The sequence below is a fragment of the Amblyraja radiata genome, chromosome 13 (genome assembly GCF_010909765.2).
Source record: "Amblyraja radiata isolate CabotCenter1 chromosome 13, sAmbRad1.1.pri, whole genome shotgun sequence".
NCBI classification, from domain to species: domain Eukaryota; kingdom Metazoa; phylum Chordata; class Chondrichthyes; order Rajiformes; family Rajidae; genus Amblyraja; species Amblyraja radiata.
The window spans coordinates 27,204,258-27,222,752 of record NC_045968.1 but is presented as its reverse complement, the minus strand read 5'-3'; the positions used below and the strand labels follow the sequence as shown (position 1 = coordinate 27,222,752).

The 18,495-nt window shown below is 40.2% G+C and overlaps 1 protein-coding gene across 1 annotated transcript in view; it reads right to left on the bottom strand.

Moving 5' to 3' along the window:
* Positions 1–18,495, bottom strand: part of crocc2 (ciliary rootlet coiled-coil, rootletin family member 2) — a 241,308-nt gene that overhangs the window by 142,343 nt on the left and 80,470 nt on the right. The window contains exons 5-6 of the mRNA XM_033031518.1: positions 10,939–11,022; positions 8,809–8,915 (exon numbers count right to left, since the gene is read on the bottom strand). Of these exons, the coding sequence (XP_032887409.1) occupies positions 8,809–8,915; positions 10,939–11,022 (191 nt within the window). The remainder of the gene's footprint in view (positions 1–8,808; positions 8,916–10,938; positions 11,023–18,495) is intronic.

Genomic DNA, 18,495 nt, shown 5'->3' with positions numbered 1-18,495 from the left:
ATATCAAACTATAAAAGAACAATATAACATTAACTTTTTAAACATAACCTAATAGCCTTTTAAATCTATAACCAACGACAAGTACAGGCCCTATCCTTAATTGGGCACATAATCCTGCAGATAGCGTGGTTTTCGAACGCATCTACCAGATTTTGTTGTCAGGGTTTGATGCTCCCTAGGGACCAGTGGTCGGCTCATAGGTCAATTGTCTTGCTCCGATTTAGGCGTCATCACCAGGTCATCCCGGTCAACCAGGGTTTGATGCTCCCTAGGGACCGGCGGTCGGCCCCTAGGTCGATTGTCTCGCTCCGGTTCAGGCGACGTCACCAGGTCATCCAGGTCAACATCAGCGCAATGAAATGGCTCTTTGGTCTTCCTCAGATGGCGCCGATTCCGACGATAGATGATGCCGTACTCGGTTCTGACTTCATAAGATCTGGGTTGCGCCACATGGCCTACAACCACAGCCTTCCTCCAGGGCTGATGTCAGTCACGGGTCGGCTTCACTCGAACTGGATCACCAGCATTCAGGGAAATCAGATCTTGGGATTCTCCGTTGTAGTAGTCAGCTTGTCTGTCTCTAGCTGCTCTCAACTCAGCTCCTACTTTTTTCTGAATTTCAGGTTTGAGCAGTCTCTGAGTAGTTGGTAGAATGGACCTGGTATGTCTGTTCATCAGTCTTTGTACTGGACTGCTACTCATGCCAGGTGTTGGTGTGTTTTATAAAAGCTAGTATGCTCAGGTAAGGGTCGGCTCCTGCAGCCTTAGCCTTCCTCAGCAATGACTTTGCAACTTTCACACTGCTCTCCGCCTTTGCATTACTCTGTGGATAATGGGGTGATGCGGTCGTATGTTCAAACTTCCACTGCCACATAATGCTCCTCAGCTGTGAACTGTGGCCCATTATCTCTGATGAGCTGATCTGGTGTTCTGTGAGGACATCTTCAATCGTCATCATTGGGTAATGACTTATTTTCAGCCCCTTGTTCAGATCCCTCGGGTCTAAGCACACTCTCAACTTTCCATTGGGCTTTTTCACACACACAAGGCTGGACACCCATGGAGTGTGGGTCTCTACTGGGGCAATTATTTCAGCTTCTGTTAGTCTGTCTAACTCCTCTTTCAACTTACTCCGTGAGGCTACAGGGACTCTTCGTGGTGGATGGATCACCAGCGTTATGCCGTCATCTACCTGCAGATGGTACTTGCCCTCAAATTTACCAATCCCTTCAAACACATCAGCATACTCAGCCATCAGTCTTTCCTTGCTCAGAGGGATTTCCTTGCCATTCAATGTGATTATGTTCTCTTTACACACTGAGATGAGCCCATCTGCTGGGCTGTCCTGCTTCCTCTCATGTTTGTATCTGCAGTATTTGCACTGTATGGTTGGCTGGTATCTTTTGCCCTCTTGTCTCACTGCACAGACATCTTATCATTGGTCACTTAACAGGACATCAACTCTGGCCTTGGCAAGCACCGATGCCTGACATGCCTTCATACACTCTTCTAAGTCAAGTGAGGTTTCTCGGAGAAGTCTCTCCCGCAGCATATCATCTCCTATGCCGCATATTATTCTATCACGTATCAGTGAATCCTTCAACTGTCTGAAACTGCAATGAGCTGCCAAGAGCTTCAGTTCTATTAAAAACAAATCAAAAGTCTGCCCTCTTTCTTGGCTCCACGTAAAGAATCTATACCTGTCGATGGTCTTGTTCCTCACGGGTTGAAAATGCTGTTTGAAAGCATCGTTAACCGGCTCTAGCGTAACTTCTTGTACGTTGCCCTCCGGCATCCGGTTCTCTAGCGTTTGATAGAGCTCTCTCCCTTGCGGTCCAACTAGATACATGAGCAGTTTCCTCATTGTCTTGTCATCCTTCCCTGCCATGCTCAAATCAACATAGAGCTCAAACTCCTCCCTCCATTGTCTCTACTCCATTGGCAGGTTCCTTGCCTCAAAATTCATTTGCCTAGGGGGCTTTAGCTGCTCCATTTTCTTGACAAATCCGCCCCTCAATTGATGGAAACATGTAGGCCGCACACTCGTCTCTCAGTAGTACTCACTCACAAAAGTCGTCTGCCGTCGCCGTGCACCCAATCAAAACTCTCGACGAATCCTGAAACAGGCCCCGATCTGACACCATGTTTGATTATTGTGTTTCCTTACTGTAAACTGCTCCATTACAGCTACACAACTAATTATGGCCTTCTTCAGTCTGCCTCATAGGTATTGCATCATCGGTGCTGCACCACAGATGGGGCTATTTCCATAACAGTGTACAGGATGGAATAGCAGGGTACAGAAAATATCAATAGGATTTAATAAGGTCAGCATAAATTCATGAAATGAAAGTCAGGATTTGAAAACCTGTTTGAGTTTCAGGATGTGACTGATTAAAGGTAGACAAGTGCATGGCACACATGGATTCCCAGAAAGTCTCGGTAAAGTCCCACATATAAAGTTGATGTGTAAAGTTGCATTGTATTGAGAAGTAATACATTAGTTTGGATTGAAAACTACTTGACATCCCTGAAAGAGAGTGTATGAATAAATAGGTCTTTTCACAGTAGGCAATAAGTAGAGGGATACTACAGGGATTAATGTTTGGACTCCAGCTATTTAAAATCTGAGACTGTACAAAGCTTGCCAATGAGACTAAAATGGGAGGAATTGTGTGCAGTGTGTGGAGATGTAAAAAGGGAAACTTGGATAGATGGAATGAGTGGGCAGAAGTGTGGCAGATACTGTAAAATGTACATAAATGTAAAGTTATCCACTTTGGTAGGAATAACTGAAAGCAACCTATTGTGTAGATTGGAAAATGTTCTTGTACACTAGTCAATTAAAGCAAATAAGAAGGTGCAACTAGCAGTTAAGAACACAAATGTTGGCTTTCATAGCAAATTGAGCAAAATGGCTTGTGGCTGTGTGTACCCTCCCTCAGCCACACACGGATTAATGAGAGTTGTGATGTGCCTGAAGTAATTGTATTGGTGATTATGTTGTTTTTGAGGGCTGGTGATGCTTAATAAGAAGCATTAAAGGTGGTAAATTGGTCATTGTGCAGGGTTCTGGATTAGAGACATTGGGCAGTCAGCTGGCTCAGGAAGATAGGTGGATAGTGGCTACCATGGATAAGCAGGGGAGGAAATTGCAGGGGAGGAAAACCTCTCCATTCCAGCACATGGAATGGAGAGGTTTTGGATCACAGAGCCAGGAGGTTATTTTACCAATCCTGTGAAAGACCTGATTAGTAGTTGGGCTCGATCACAGAGGGATAAGACTGTATATGACTGTATGCGAGTGGGAATGGTGGGATGAGTTTGATAGTTACAATGGGCAAGTCAAGTTGAGTTTATTGTCATGTTCACCCATATAGTAAGCTACAGGTAAAATGAAAATCTTACCTGCAGCAGAATTACAAGTATAGAGGCTCTGACCACACACAAAAACAAACATTACATATAAATGCCACAAGACACTGAAAAGGGAATATGGAGAAAAAATAAGACAATAGTTCAAAACACAATTAGAAAACAAGTCTACAGTAGTGCAAAGAGTGGTTGCAGTATGCCTTTGCTGACAAATGATTAGGGTTGTGCAGATTAGTTCAAGAACCAGATGGTTGTAGGGAAATAGCTGTTCCTCAACCTGGTGATGGTGTGATTCTATGCCTCCATAATGGTTGTAGGAGAAGAGGGCAAGGTCTGGATGGAGGGGATACTTTATGATCGATGCCACCTTCTTGATTCAGTGCTTCATGTAGATGCATTCAATAATTGAAAGGTCTGAGTCCACCTCTCTCTACAGCCTTCTGCATTCCTGTGCATCGAAATTGCCATACCAAGCCATGGTGCAACCAGTTAGAATATTTTCTACAGTGCATCTGTAGAAATAGTGGGAAGCAGAGCATGAATGGCTCTTGCGGCAAAGGAGGTGTCGGCAGGCCTTTCCCAACTGTAGTTGTTCTCTTGTGTTTGAATGTCCTGTCCTAAGAGACTCAATTATCGTTACTGCTTCTTCCCCTTGCACTGTTATCTTGTTTTCTCTCAAGGTTTCTGAATTTCCCTCATCAGAACATTTCCCACTATCAGCTTAGAGTGAAACCTTGACTACAGCCCTGGTCATTCACTTTGCTAGGATGCAATTCACCAACATGAATCAAATGAACATAAGAACACATAACAAAGGGGGCAGAGGTAGATCAATCTACCTCCTTGACCCAGTTTTGTCATTTAACAAGATCATAGCAGACCCAGCTTGACCTCAGTGCCACTTTCCACTCCTCGATTCCCTTGTGGTTTAAGTGTTTGCCAATCCGCACCTTATATTCAAAGACTTCATCTTGACAGATCTCTGGGGCAGAGAATTCCAAACATTCTCCATCCTCTGAGAGAAGAAATGCTTGCTGGGTTTCATCTGAAATGGGCAACCGGTTATTCTGAAACCATGGCCCACATTCTCTCAACATCTACTCTGTCACTCCCACAAAGAATCGCACAGACTAAAAAAACCAATGGACAAGTGCTAGAGCTGAGGTTTTCCCAATGCCACTTTTGGAGAATCGTAGATGCTTCCTCTGTTATCACTCCTCTTGCATGACCAATGCTGCAATTTTCATTGAGGACACCAAAGATAAAAGTGTCCTCATTGTTGACAGGATTTGGTCTTTTACTAGGTGGTTTGGTGGTCTTTCAGATCACTGAGGAAGGGTCTGTTGAATGCGTCAACTTATGGAAAGGGTTATTTTCTCTCCGCTCAGAGGTTTGAGTAGAACAGGATGAAGAAATCTGTTTAGTTGTGCTTTGTGTTGTCATTACAACTCTACTGGCATTGAAAGATTTCCCATTTACACAGCTGGTATTGGTTAGAAAGAGCTGCTAAAGGAAAAGACATCTTCATGAACTCTAAGTTACACTACTTTAAAAGCAAAATTAATCCTGCTCCCAATATCAGGGACCAGCACATCCCAAAGTGCTTAAGATCTATTGAATTACTTTCAAAGTGCACTTGCTGACGGTGAACGACCGGACATGTTTCCAATTACTGCGCAGCGAATTTCCACAAGAAATCCAACTGGGATGAAAGGCCAGTTAATCTTATGCTGGTTGGTCTGCTTGAGAGAGGCAAGTTGTCCAAATGACTGGAAGGAAATTCCCCGTTCTTCTTTGAATGGGGCTGTGGGATCTTTCAACGCCCACCTGAGCAAACTTTACAGCTTGTTTGAAAAATGACACCTTCTAAACTCCAGCACTCCCCTGGTGCCGGTCTAGTTTATGTGCTCAGATCCTTGGAGCAAATAACGTTTTAGCCCCAAGGAGTGAGTGTTGCCAAGTAGGTCGAGCTGACACATGTTAAATTAATAGAGTAAATTCATCATTAATATACTTACCAAATAATTATGGGTTGAAAGCTACGAATGGAAGGGAATAGAAACAAAAGTTCAATGACCTGGCATGCAGTTTTTATAAATGCTTCTATATGCGTGCAGTGGAGTCTGTAACTCTAAGCTAAGATGAGTCTTGGCTACTAGGTAAAAAATTAGGACATCAGGAACAGTCAGGCACACACTGGTACAGTCAATTCCAGATAAACATGTATCTCAATCCAACAGCTGTGCATCAAACCACTTCCCACTCACTGCCATAAGCAGACCCTCGGAGCCAAACACAACATTTGAGCAGAAACTCTGAGTCAAGCAGAAAATGTTCCCTAGTGATCAGATTCAAACAGCACCTGCAGCCAGGTGTCAACCGCAGAGTGGTACTGGTTTCAGAAGGGTTATGACTGTGTATGAAAACCACACTACTGTGCCTGGCCTTGTAGCTGGATTACTCCAGTTCATGAAGCTACAAATGTTATTGCAAGCAGTAGTAAAAATCCTCATTCAGGTGTAAAATAGGAGGCTGCTTTCTGTACTTTTTATAGATTCATAACAGATGAAGCAAACATTGTTTACTCACTGGTTGCAGCTTTCTGTTGAAATTAATCATGCTCTGGTTAATTCGGCTTTATCTATAAATTCTTATATATATATATATATATATATATATATGTGTGTGTGTGTGTGTGTGTGTGTGTGTGTGTGTGTGTGTGTGTGTGTGTGTGTGTGTGTGTGTGTGTGTGTGTGTGTGTGTGTGGGTGTGGGTGTGTGTGTGTGGTGTGTGTGGGTGTGGTGTGTGTGTGTGTGTGTGTGTGTGTGTGTGTGTGTGTGTGTGTGTGTGTGTGTGTGTGTGTGTGTGTGTGTGTGTGTGTGTGTGTGTGTGTGTGTGTGTGTGTGTGTGTAAATCTATCGTCAGAATAGTTGATGCTAAGCTGATCATACCCTGTCAATTTTAACCATGGCTCTGAATGGTGCAGAGGATTACGTGCTGCCCTTGCACACTTTGGGAGAGGTTTAGTGGATCACACCTTGTCCTTTCACTCTATGACAGGATGATGCACTGGGCCACACACAGTCCTTTCACACAACTGATCACACAATGTCCTTGCACACTCGGTAATAGTTTATGTTTTGTTTTGATTTGACGGAAAATTTGACGATTGTACAATAATCCCTTTTGCTGAGGTATTCAACATTTCTTATGTGTATAATATTTGGTTGTATCAATCCAACATTTCACAGGCACCTGCACAAAACAACCCCTCCAATCAGCACTGAGCCATCCATAATGGGTGAAACCTATTCAGAGAGGACTTAGGGAAGTGTGTAAGGGGCAAGGGAGATGTTCATAAGAGGTGAAAAAAAAGCTTGGAGCTTTACCTCATATGTAATCAGATGTAATCCCAGGAATTAGTAGGTTGATCTATGAAGACCATTTGTCGGCACTGGGCCTGAACTCGCTGGAGTTTAGAAGAATGAGGGGGGACTTCATTGAAACATACAGAATAGTGAAAACCTTGGACAGAGTGGATGTGGAGAGGATATTTCCACTAGTGGGAGAGTCTAGGACTAGAGGTCACAGCCTCAGTATTAAAGGACGTTCTTTTAGGAAGGAGACGAGGAAAAAATGTATTTAGTCAGAGGGTGGTTAATATATGGAATTCTTTGCCACAGAAGGCTGTGGAGGCCGTCAGTGGATATTTTAAAGTCAGAGATAGATAGATAGATTCTTGATTAGTACAGGTGTCAGAGGTTATGGGGAGAAGGCAAGAGAATGGGATTAGGAGGGAGAGATAAATCAGCCATGATTGAATGGCGGAGTAGACTTGATGGGTCAAATGGCCTAATTCTACTCACTTATGACATGTCACCATGACTCCAAACTTATGAGTTTGCCATTAAAATGAACAACATTCCCACTCTCTGCACTAACATATTTCTGGTGAGGAGTAGAAACCTCATTCTGGAATCCCATTCCCTCTTTAATCTTCTCATCATTTTCTTCATAAGAATTTCATTATGTCCATGCAACAGGTCAGAAACAGAAGCAGCAGAAAGCAATTTATTAAATGGGATCATTGCTAGTCTTTTACCTCAGCACCACATTTTTGAACTGACACCAAGTTCCTCAACTGCCTCATAGTCAAAACTCTATCAATATCTCTCTGGCATCAGTAGATGGCAGAGAGTTATGCCGGTGACAGAGCCTCCACCCTCTTGAGAACAGGACTTCAAAGATTCCTCCCATTTGAGTGAATACATTTCCTCTCATGTTCTTCAATGGTCGAACCCTTCTTCAGAAAGAATGGCCTCTCTTTTCAGACTCCCAGCTTTTACATGCTAAACCTGCAAGAACTGCAACAAGGGCGGCACAGTAGCATAGCGGTAGAGTTGCTGCTTTACAGCGGCAGAAACTCAGGTTTGATCCTGACTAAGGGTGCTGTCTGTATGGAGTTTGTATGTTCTCTCCGTGACCTGCATGGGTTTGCTCCGAGATCTTCAGTTTCCTCACACACTCCAAAGACGTACAGGTTTGAAGGTTAATTAGCTTGGTATCAATGTAAAATTGTCCCCAGTAAACTAAATTAAACTAAACTAAACTGCTGTTGCACTCCCATTACCCGGGCACTACTTCAGCAACGGCCTAATTAATTGTGACATGGCATTTTAGTTGCCGTCCTTAAATCTCCTTCCAATTTAAGCCAATATGCCCATTGCCTTCCTAACTGCTTGCTGTATGTTAAATATCAACGATTCGTGTAGAAGGACACTGAGGTCCACTAGTACACCAACACCTTTCAATTTCTCACCACATAAAAACTACTCCACCTTTTCCACTTTTTCCTCCCCTTGACCTCACATTTTTCCACATTACATCTGCCATGTCCTCACCCATACACCTAGTCCCCGAAGCCTTTTAGCATTCTTCTCACAATCCACACAGCCAACCAGCTTTATATTATTAACAAACTTGCATAGATCTCATGCCCTCATCCAAATCTTTGGTATAGACTGTGAAACCTAGGGGCCCCAGTACCAAACCCTTTTACATCTACCAAACCTGAAAATAACCTTATTATTTGTACTCTACTCACAAAACAATTGTCAATCTACGTTTGTATATTACTCTGGACTTTATGTCACCTAATTTAATTATCTCTTATGCGGCATTTTAATGAAGTTCCAAATCGACACTAATATCGACCCCCTCATCTATTCTACTCATTGCAACTTCAAACACATTTGTCAAAATGATTCCTTTTTCACAAATCCATGTTTTAGCTGGCCAAACCAATTTCCTTCATATTAGGCTCCTATTTATTACCTACTACCGATTGGCAACCTGAGAGTCACTGTGGGCACCTGTACTCCGTAGAATGACGGGCAATACCTCCAGGTATTGAAAAGGACAAGTGTCACTGACCTTTGCTGCTCTTCCTCCAGACGAATGAGGGTAGTCTCCAGCTCAGTGTCATGCTCATATTCCGTTCTCCTCAAGTGGGATTCTGTTGTGTCCAAGCGGCTCTGTAACTAATATTATCAACAGCTGGCATAAACTGTGGAGAAGGCAGGATGGAAACCCTTGCTAGAATAATTGAGACAGAAACAAGGGGTGCTCTGATTGCATGCCATCTCACTTGTCTTAGAAGAGATTAGGTGACTAGATGTTCAGCTGAAGAGGATGCGCAAGGAACAGTAGATTGGAAATAATTAAAACATGGATAAGGATATCATCAGCAATAGAAGGTATAAGACCACCACAGGTGCTTGGGAGTTGTGAACATGTAGATCACGATTCCCAAACACCTGTGTTGGTCTTTTCCTTCTATTGCTGGTGACATCCTTATACCTTTTAATTATTCCATGCTTCTGTTCCTTGCTTACCCTTCAGCTGAACATCTAGCCACCCAAGCTGTTTGTTCTGAGACAAGTATTAAATCAAGTCACACATTGAGATGTTCAAACCTGCTAGTAAGGAACCAGCTGACACAGTTTCATATTTTCTCCTTTACCTCCTTGTGTGGACTGTAACCCAACTTGAACATCAACTGCTCATCATGCTTGAGGTGACTTGCAGCACCCATGAATTCAAATTCCTTGTCAGTATAAATTCCTTTGCAATCTTGCCGAACATTAGTGGTGCCACCAGCTACTGCCTCATGGCTCCAGTGTTCCAGGTTCAATCCTGACTTTTTGTGCTGCCTGTGTGTTCTTTGCCTATTCTCTTTCTGACCACTGTTTTCCTAGGTGCTCCAGTTTCCTCCCACACCCCAAAGATGTGCGAGTTTGTAGTAGGTTAATTGTCCCTAATGTGGATATGGGAATATAAGGAGAATACATTGGAATTTATGTTGGATGTGTAAATAGACTCAGACCTGGTGGGTTGAAGGGCCTGTTTCAATGTCATAAGGTCATAAGATCATAAGTGATAGGAGCAAGCCCATCAAGTCTGCTCTGCCATTCAATCATAGTTGATCGACCTCTCCCTCCTAACCCCATTTCCTGCCTTCTCCCCATAACCCCTGACACCTGTACTAATTAAGGATCTATCTATCTCTGCCTTAAAAATATCCATTGAATTGGCCTCCACAGCCTTCTGTGGCAAATGTGCCAATGTTGTATGCCTATGTGATTCTCATGCATCTTGTAACCTACTATACATTCTCTTCCCCTCAGCTCCAATACTTAACTTTAATGTCCTGCTTTTTATTCTCTGATCACCTTCCTTGGGCTTTCAGTTACTCAGTGGGCGAGACAATAATAATAAGCATAAACCAATCCACATTCTTTTAACACACCTCCACCGTGAAGAAACTGAGGCTGTTTTCTATGTAAAAGCAATGTAAATTGTAAATGTAAAATCAATTAGTTGTTGCTGCTCCCCTACCCAGATACTGTAAGTGTTTAGGATATTCATTCACCCTAGCACTTCACATCTCAGTGTAAAACTCTCCAGAATGCCAACAGCAGTAGTGTAACACCTAAAATTAATCCACAGTGAAGTTTGTATGTACTCATTGAAAAAATTAAGTCAGCAGTGACTTACGCAATCAGTCAAAACACTGGCCATTAATAAATAAGGCAGGAATCTGACCAGTTTACCTTTAAAGCTTATTGATATTGAGGAAAATTCTCTCTTCCTCTATTTATTCTTTGTGCCCTCTTTCTCCAGCTCATTTTGTGTGCTTTGTCCTATTTTTAATTTTCACCTATGCATTGATTAGTGTGACCAATAAGATCATCGCATTGTCACATATCATCGTGGCCATAAGCTGTGGAAAATCCCTTTTAGTTTTGGCTCCAGACCTCTTGCTTTGACTGTCACTCTTTCATTCTCACAATATCCCTCCCCACATCCACTTCTATAAACCTTCGCTGACATATTTGGCCAATTGTTAAGCCAACTTAGTTATTCAAAATGTTGACAGCTCCAGAAATGAAAAGATGCTGGTTGCAGGTAAGTGTGTCACCAAGTGTCAAACCTTCTCACTGACTTACAAGTGTCCAGCCGCCCCCCAGCGCTGAGGATAAAATATTGGTGACTGCTACTCACTGACACTTTCTGCTGTTCCGACTCAGAGGTTTTCTCAAGGATCTCCTGTTCCAACTCACCACACCGCTTCTTATACTGCAGAACCTGAAAGGGGAGAAAAAAACATTTTACCTCTGACCTGTACGCCTTTGGTGCCTAGCTTTGACATAAAACACAGTGGCTTACATAAGAAGCAAATGTTTATAAACACATTATTTTGTACATAATTGTTAATTGTAAAATATTCTCGCAAAGACCTATAGCACAGAAACAGGCTCTTGCTCACTGATTCTACACTGACCATCAATCACACTGCCCATTTACACTCATTCTATTTTATTCTCCTCGCATTTGTACCAATTTCCCCCCAATTCTCTGACACACATACACACCAGGACCAATTTAAAGTAGTCAATTAAATTGTCAATCCTCGCACCTTAAGGTTGTGGGGCGAAATCCACACTGTCACACGTGGATATACAAACTCCACACAGAGAGCACCTGAGGTTGGGTTCGAACCTGTGCTACTGAAGCCATTAGACAACAGCTACACTAACTGCACCACCGAGATGCCCTATTGAAGCATGTGGACAACTTCAAGATATGCACGATAAAATATACAAGGGAGTATCAGTCCCTTGTTGGCATATCAGACTGGCTGAGCAAACATTTGACCACAAAGTACCTTGCAGGTAACTTCCGCCTTTTGCACTCCTTGTGGGGAATTCCAACCACAGCGAGCCTATAATGAAAATTCCTGCATGAACTTACTCAATGGTTATAAACTCAATTGGTTATAAACTGGAGTTCATTCTGGGTTTCCTGTACATGTCGGAGACAATTCTGAAAGTGGCAGGGTATTGCTGTAATTGGCAGGAATGTGATGGCACATTGCAGTTTCAGAAGGAGGAAGGTTACTTTCAACCAGTAAGCACTCACGGCAGTAAAGTATACCTTGGATTTGGGACATAATGAAACAGTCAATGCAAGACATAATGGTGGGTGTCACTGATGAAAAGACAGCAAAATTTCTGTTGGACTCACAGTTACTGAATGATGATATATAGTCATAACAAAACTGAGATTCCTTACGGCCACTGTAGATAGGCTTGTATAGAGTGGATGTGGAGAGGATGGTGGGAGAGTCTAGGACTAAAGGTCATAGCCTCAGAATTAAAGGACGTTCCTTTAGGAAGGAGATGAGGATGAATTTCTTTAGTCAGATGTTGGTGAATCTAATGAATTCTTTGCCACAGAAGGCTGTGGAATCCAAGTCAAAGGATATTTTTAAGGCAGAGATAGATTCTTGATCAGTACGGGTGTCAGGGGTTATGGGGAGAAGGCAGACGAATGGCATTGGGAGGGAGAGATAGATCAGCCATGATTGAATGGAAGAGTAGACGATGGGCCGAATGGCCTAAATCTGCTCCTATTACTTATGACCTTAACTGTAGAGACTCAAAATACAAATGATTAGCATAAAATGACTTTTGTTGTTGTCAATACACAAATGGCTCCACACGCGTTGATTGGAGCTACACATATAGAAACTCGTAAACATTTTGCATACAATTAGCGGCATTTGACCCAAGTGCAAGAAGCAATGAGGCTGCCACCGAACCAGAGAGCAGAGCGATAGCGATACTGGTGAGGGATACATTGCCCCTTGATCGTATCTTCTTTGAAGTAGTCAGTGACACCAGGGGTGAATTAGATGGTGATCACTTAGGTGGGCTGTTTTAGCTAGACAAATAACAGTAGGGATTTGCAGTATTACAGCAACAACATCAAGGTGAAAGAATAAGATCAATTCAAAGAGATAGCAAGGAAGATCTCAAAAGATTAGGGAACCTCCTGTGTCTGTTCAAGGCATAGGTGGGTATGTAAATTCTTGAATGTAACTTGATATACAAGTCTGTGATTGACTCATTTCAACTTACTAGTGTACAAGTTCTCAATGTAAATATGTTCAACTGTTTACACAGTTTTATGACTTTGGTGAACAAAAAAAGGGAAGTGATACAAATTCACCAGCTGTTACGTCCAAGTGCTACCTTAAAGTTGCTGGATTGCTACTACCTTAAGAGAATGAGTTAGCCGGTTAGTTATTGTAATATTGTTTGTAACATGCTTCCAGGAAGTCTGGGCTCAACTGCTACAATAAACAGTTGTGTTATTTAATGCTCCGCGCCTAATGTAGTTGCAGCGATACTCAGCTACACAATAGCAAAAGAACCCACAATAAACCACAGTTCTAAAACCCAGTGCCCTCATCTCGATCTGAAAAACAACCGAGAACAAGCAGAATCCCACGGCATTGTTTGGAAAAAGAGGAGTGATGGTCTCGCTTAATATCCCAATATTCTGGCATTATCATATTGCTGGTTATAACCCCCCTAGTGTGTTCGGTTTGGCTGCCTTAAGCCCCGTCCCACTTTCCCGAGTTACTCACAAATTCTCCTGAGTTTTCCCCTTGCTTCAAACTCGGAGAATGTCCTTAGCGAGTCCGTAGATATTTCGTAGCGGCTTGTAATGCCAGCCGTAGGTACTCGGGGCATCAGGTAAGTCAGGACGTTTTTTCAGCATGTTGAAAAATGTCCACGAGTAAAAAAAATAGCCCCGAATACCTACGGCTAGCATCTCCGAGTTTGAATCAAGGGGAAAACACGGGAGAATTTGTAACTCGGAAAGTGGGACTGGGGCTTTATTTCCTTTAACTGTTACTCCACAAATAAAACATACTTCATTAGATGGAAAGTGCTTCAGGATGTCCTGAGGAAATAAAAAATACTCATAGAAATGCTAGCGTTTTAATTTAATATTGTAAAACGGTTGAACCTGAAGTTTAATCTAGCGAATGGCTGACTTAATAAAAAACATTCATTGATTATACATTTTTCACAAATAGCTCCATTTGATTGGAAATAAGACATCGGACTGAGCATTCTATAACAAGATAAAAAATAGTCAATTAGTCAACCCACGTGTACGGGCCCTTTAATCATTCATTCATTTGATTAGTAACTGTAACAGGAAAACTGAAACATGCTCAATTATTAGATTTAAGGGCGATTAGCCTTGGAAATGTGCTGCTGTGTCTCAATGGCGTGTGCCTGGGGAATTTTTCGGTTCAATGCCCTGGCCATTCAACATGGATAATCCGGAACATTCTTTGCTTGGATCAGTAGTTTATGTGCTTTAACTGTTATTCTTGGAGCAGGAATCCTATGCAATGGGAAGTGGTTTGCCCTGTCAGTATTCTGTGTTTAGATCAGGATCTTTCTTGGAGCAGGTCTGAGTTTATCTCGAGTCATCTGCCCAAACGCAGCTTGGGTCCGAGCATTCCTTATATTTGCCAAATACTGCAGCGGATTTAACACTTCAAAATGCTTTAGCAACATTGATACAGAAAACTCTGCTTCAGTGATTGTGGATGAGTGGCTCTTTTGCCTCTGGGATGTAGGGTGAGCTCTTGCCTTGAGTGATTGCTTTTGCTCCCTGCTGCCTATAAATGGCCCATGTAAACTAAATTCAAGGCTATTCTATTGCTTGTGGTCTTGAACAGAAAACCTCCCTCTGGCTCGTTTCAGAGATTTAATTAAGAAAGGATATACTGGAATTGGAGGCAGTCCAATAGAGACCGCTGGGTTAATTCCTAGGATGAGGAAAATGTGCCATCACAAGCAGCCAGGGAAATTAGTTCTAATTTCTTCGAGTTTAGAAGAATGGGGGTAATCTCATGAATAGGATCCTGAAGGGGCACAGCAAGACAGATTTCGAGATATTTCATCTTGTGGGAGACTCGTCAATGAGGAGACTTTAGACTTTAGTGATACAGTGCGGAAACAGGCCCTTCAGCCCACCGAGTCTGCGCCGACTGGCGATCACCCCATACACTAACACTATCCTACACACTAGGGACAATTTACAATTTTACAGAAGCCAATTAACCTACAAACCTGTACGTCTTTGGAGTGTGGAAGGAACCCGGAGCACCCGGCGGAAACCCACTCAGCCATGGGGAGAACATACAAACTTTGTACGGACAGCACCCGTAGTCAGGATCAAACCCGGGTCTATGGTGCTCTAAGGGAACAGCTCTATCACTACACCACTTGGTTGTAAGAGGATGGTTATTTAAAACTGAGGCACCTAGGAACTATTTCCGACAGATCTCTGGAATTCTCTACATCATCCAGTTGTGGAGGCTAGATCACTGCAGGTATTTAATATATTTTTTTATTAAAGGTAATCAATTACAATGCTTCAAACAACTTTATATCAAATTAATTCAATTTGCATTAAGTAAAACACTAGTAATACTTATCTACTATTTTTTTAGAAATAATGATAGAGAAAGAATAGAACAGTTATAAATCATTAAGAGAGTGATTAAATAATAATTTGATTATATATAAGAAAGAAAAGAGAAACGAAAAAAAAAAAAAATTTTTAGTAACCACAATATGTATTATTAATAACACTACTACAAGTGATAGTATCAATAAAGACATATATGTTAATTCCAATATAAAAATGAATTATTCTCACCTAATCCCGCAGGGTGCACGCCGAGCTGTGTTGCCAAGAACAGCTACTTCTCTAAATACTGTATATATGGAGACCATATCTGTTCAAAAGAATTATACTTGTCCAATAGGACAAATCTAATTCTTTCCAGATGTAACGTCTCCATCATCTCTGTTGCCCACATTTTGGTTGTGGGGGATAATGTTCCCTTCCAAAATTTCAATATGATTTTTTTCCCAATTATCAAACAGTAATCAAAGAAATTTCTTTGATTTACTGTAAGTGATAGATGTAAATCCGGAATTCCAAATATTATTAGCTTTGGGTTAGGGTCCAATTTAACTTTGATGACTTCAGAAATAACTTTAAAAATTTCTGTCCAGTAATAATTCAATTTAGGACATGTAACGAAACTATGTATTAAATTTGCCTCTGCTTTCTTGCACTTATCACAAATAGCGGAGAGATTCGGAAAAATACTATTTAATTTAGTTTTCGAATAATGTAACCTATATAATACTTTAAATTGTATCAGTATATGTCTGGCGTTTAATGAACACCGGTGTATTCGTTGTAGACTTTCTTCCCAGTTTTCTTTTGTTATAGCCAATCCCATTTCATTTTCCCATGCTTGACGATATACTTCCGTTATTGGATTCTCCTTATCCAAAATGATGTTATATATATAGGCTATTAATTTTTCTGTATTTGGATATAAATTAAACAGTTCGTCTAACAATCCTGCTTCTTTATTTTTATAATCTTGTGTATTGGATTTAATATAATCTCTAATTTGTAAATACCTAAACAAATGTTGTGGAGACAATCCATAAATATCTTGTAACTCCTGGAATAAAAGAAATTTTCCTTTTCTATACAGGTGTTCTATCCTTGTAATTCCTAAATCATCCCATTGTTTAAACCCCCCATCTAATATAGCAGGTTTAAACGATGGATTATTCATAATTGGTAATCTAAATGAGAGATTATCCAAGTGTAGAGTCTTAACTATTTGTTTCCAAATACGTCTATTATTATATATTATTAGGTTGTCTTTATAATATTTTTTTTGTACTTCCGTTGGTGCAAAAATTATCGAACCTACATTGAAAGGTAGACAGTCTTCCTTTTCTATATTTAACCATGTCGGTTCATGATCCATATTTACCCACCAGAAATTCATATTCTTAATCTGAACAGCCCAAAAATAATATAAAAAGTTTGGAAGTGCTAATCCTCCATTTATCTTAGCTTTGCATAGATGTTTTTTATTTATTCTGTGATTTTTATAATCCCAAATAAAACTATTGACAATATTATCAATTTAAAAAAAAAAAGTTTTCGGAAGAAAAAAAGGAATAGCCTGAAACAAATATAACAACTGCGGTAGAAATACCATCTTTATGGCACTTATTCTACCAATCATGGATATAGGAAGTGTTTTCCAATATAAAATATTTTTTCTAAGTTTATCTAATAGTTGAGGATAGTTGGATTTTATTAATGAGTTATGAGTTTTAGTTACGTTAATCCCTAAATATTTAAGTTTGTCTGTAACTACTTTTAATGGGTATTGTTGTAATGTATTTAGATTTATTCCTGTTATTGGCATAATCTCGCTTTTATCCCAATTAATCCTATACCCAGAAAATGCACCAAACTTAGTTATAATGTTTAGCAGGTTGGGAATACTAATTTCCGGTTTTGTAATATAAATCAAAACATCATCTGCATATAAAGAAATTTTATTAATTGTTGTATCAGTATTATAGCCATATATTTCAGGTTCAGATCTAATTTTTTCCGCCAATGGTTCTATCACCAATGCGAACAATAAGGGTGATAACGGACATCCCTGTCTGCATCCCCTAGAGAGTTTGAATTTGGCTGATAAAATTTGGTTAGTCAAAATTCTTGCCATAGGATTCGAGTATAAAATTCTTACCCATTTACAAAATCTATCCCCCAATTGAAACTTTTCCATTATATTAAATAAATACATCCATTCCACCTGATCAAACGCTTTTTCTGCATCTAGTGATATAACCGCTAGTTCCGTATCTCGTATTCTTTTTGAATATATAATATTAAACAAACGTCTGAGATTATGGGATGAGTAACGTTTTGGGATAAAACCTGTTTGATCATAATGTATTAATTTAGAGATCACTAAACTTAATCTCCTAGATAAGACCTTAGTTAATATTTTTTGGTCTGTATTTAAAAGGGCAATCGCTCTATATGATCCAGGATCTTCCAAATCCTTATCTACTTTAGGGATGAGTGTAATTGTGGATTCATTTAAAGATTCTGGTAATTTTCCTTGGTCATATGCATATCTATACATTATTTGTAATCTTGGGGAAATCAGATCTTGAAATTTTTTATAAAATTCTGCACTCAGGCCATCTGGGCCCGCTGCTTTTCCGTTCTTTAGCGAACTAATTGATTCTATAATATCTTTTACTGTTATTTCAGCATTTAACAATTCTCTACCTTCCTGATCTAAGCTATTGATTTGACATTCTTGTAAAAATATTTCCATACTATCTGTTTGTCCTGTTAGTTTTGACGAATAAAGATTTTTATAATATTGTAAAAATCTATCATTAATATCTTTTGGAGTAATTAATATATTTCCATACTCAGATCTAATTCCGTGTATCATCTTCTCATCTTCTAATTTTCTAAGCTGTCGTGCTAGTAATTTTTGTGGCTTATCTCCAAATTCAAAATACACTTGCTTAGTTTGTTGAAAAAGTTTAATCACTTGATTAGAATATATTTTATTTAATCTATATTTTACTGATGCAATTTTATTACTTAACTCTTTGGAAGGCTGTTTTATATTTTCATTATCTAGACGTTTTATCTCATTTTCTAAATTTTGTTCTATTTTTCGATTTTCTTTATTGAGATGTGCTTGTGCGGATATTATTGCGCCACGCACGAATGCCTTAAATGTGTCCCAAAATAGTGATGGAGAAGTTTCAGGATTATCATTAGTTTCAAAAAATAATTTAATCTGATCCATCACATATTTACAAC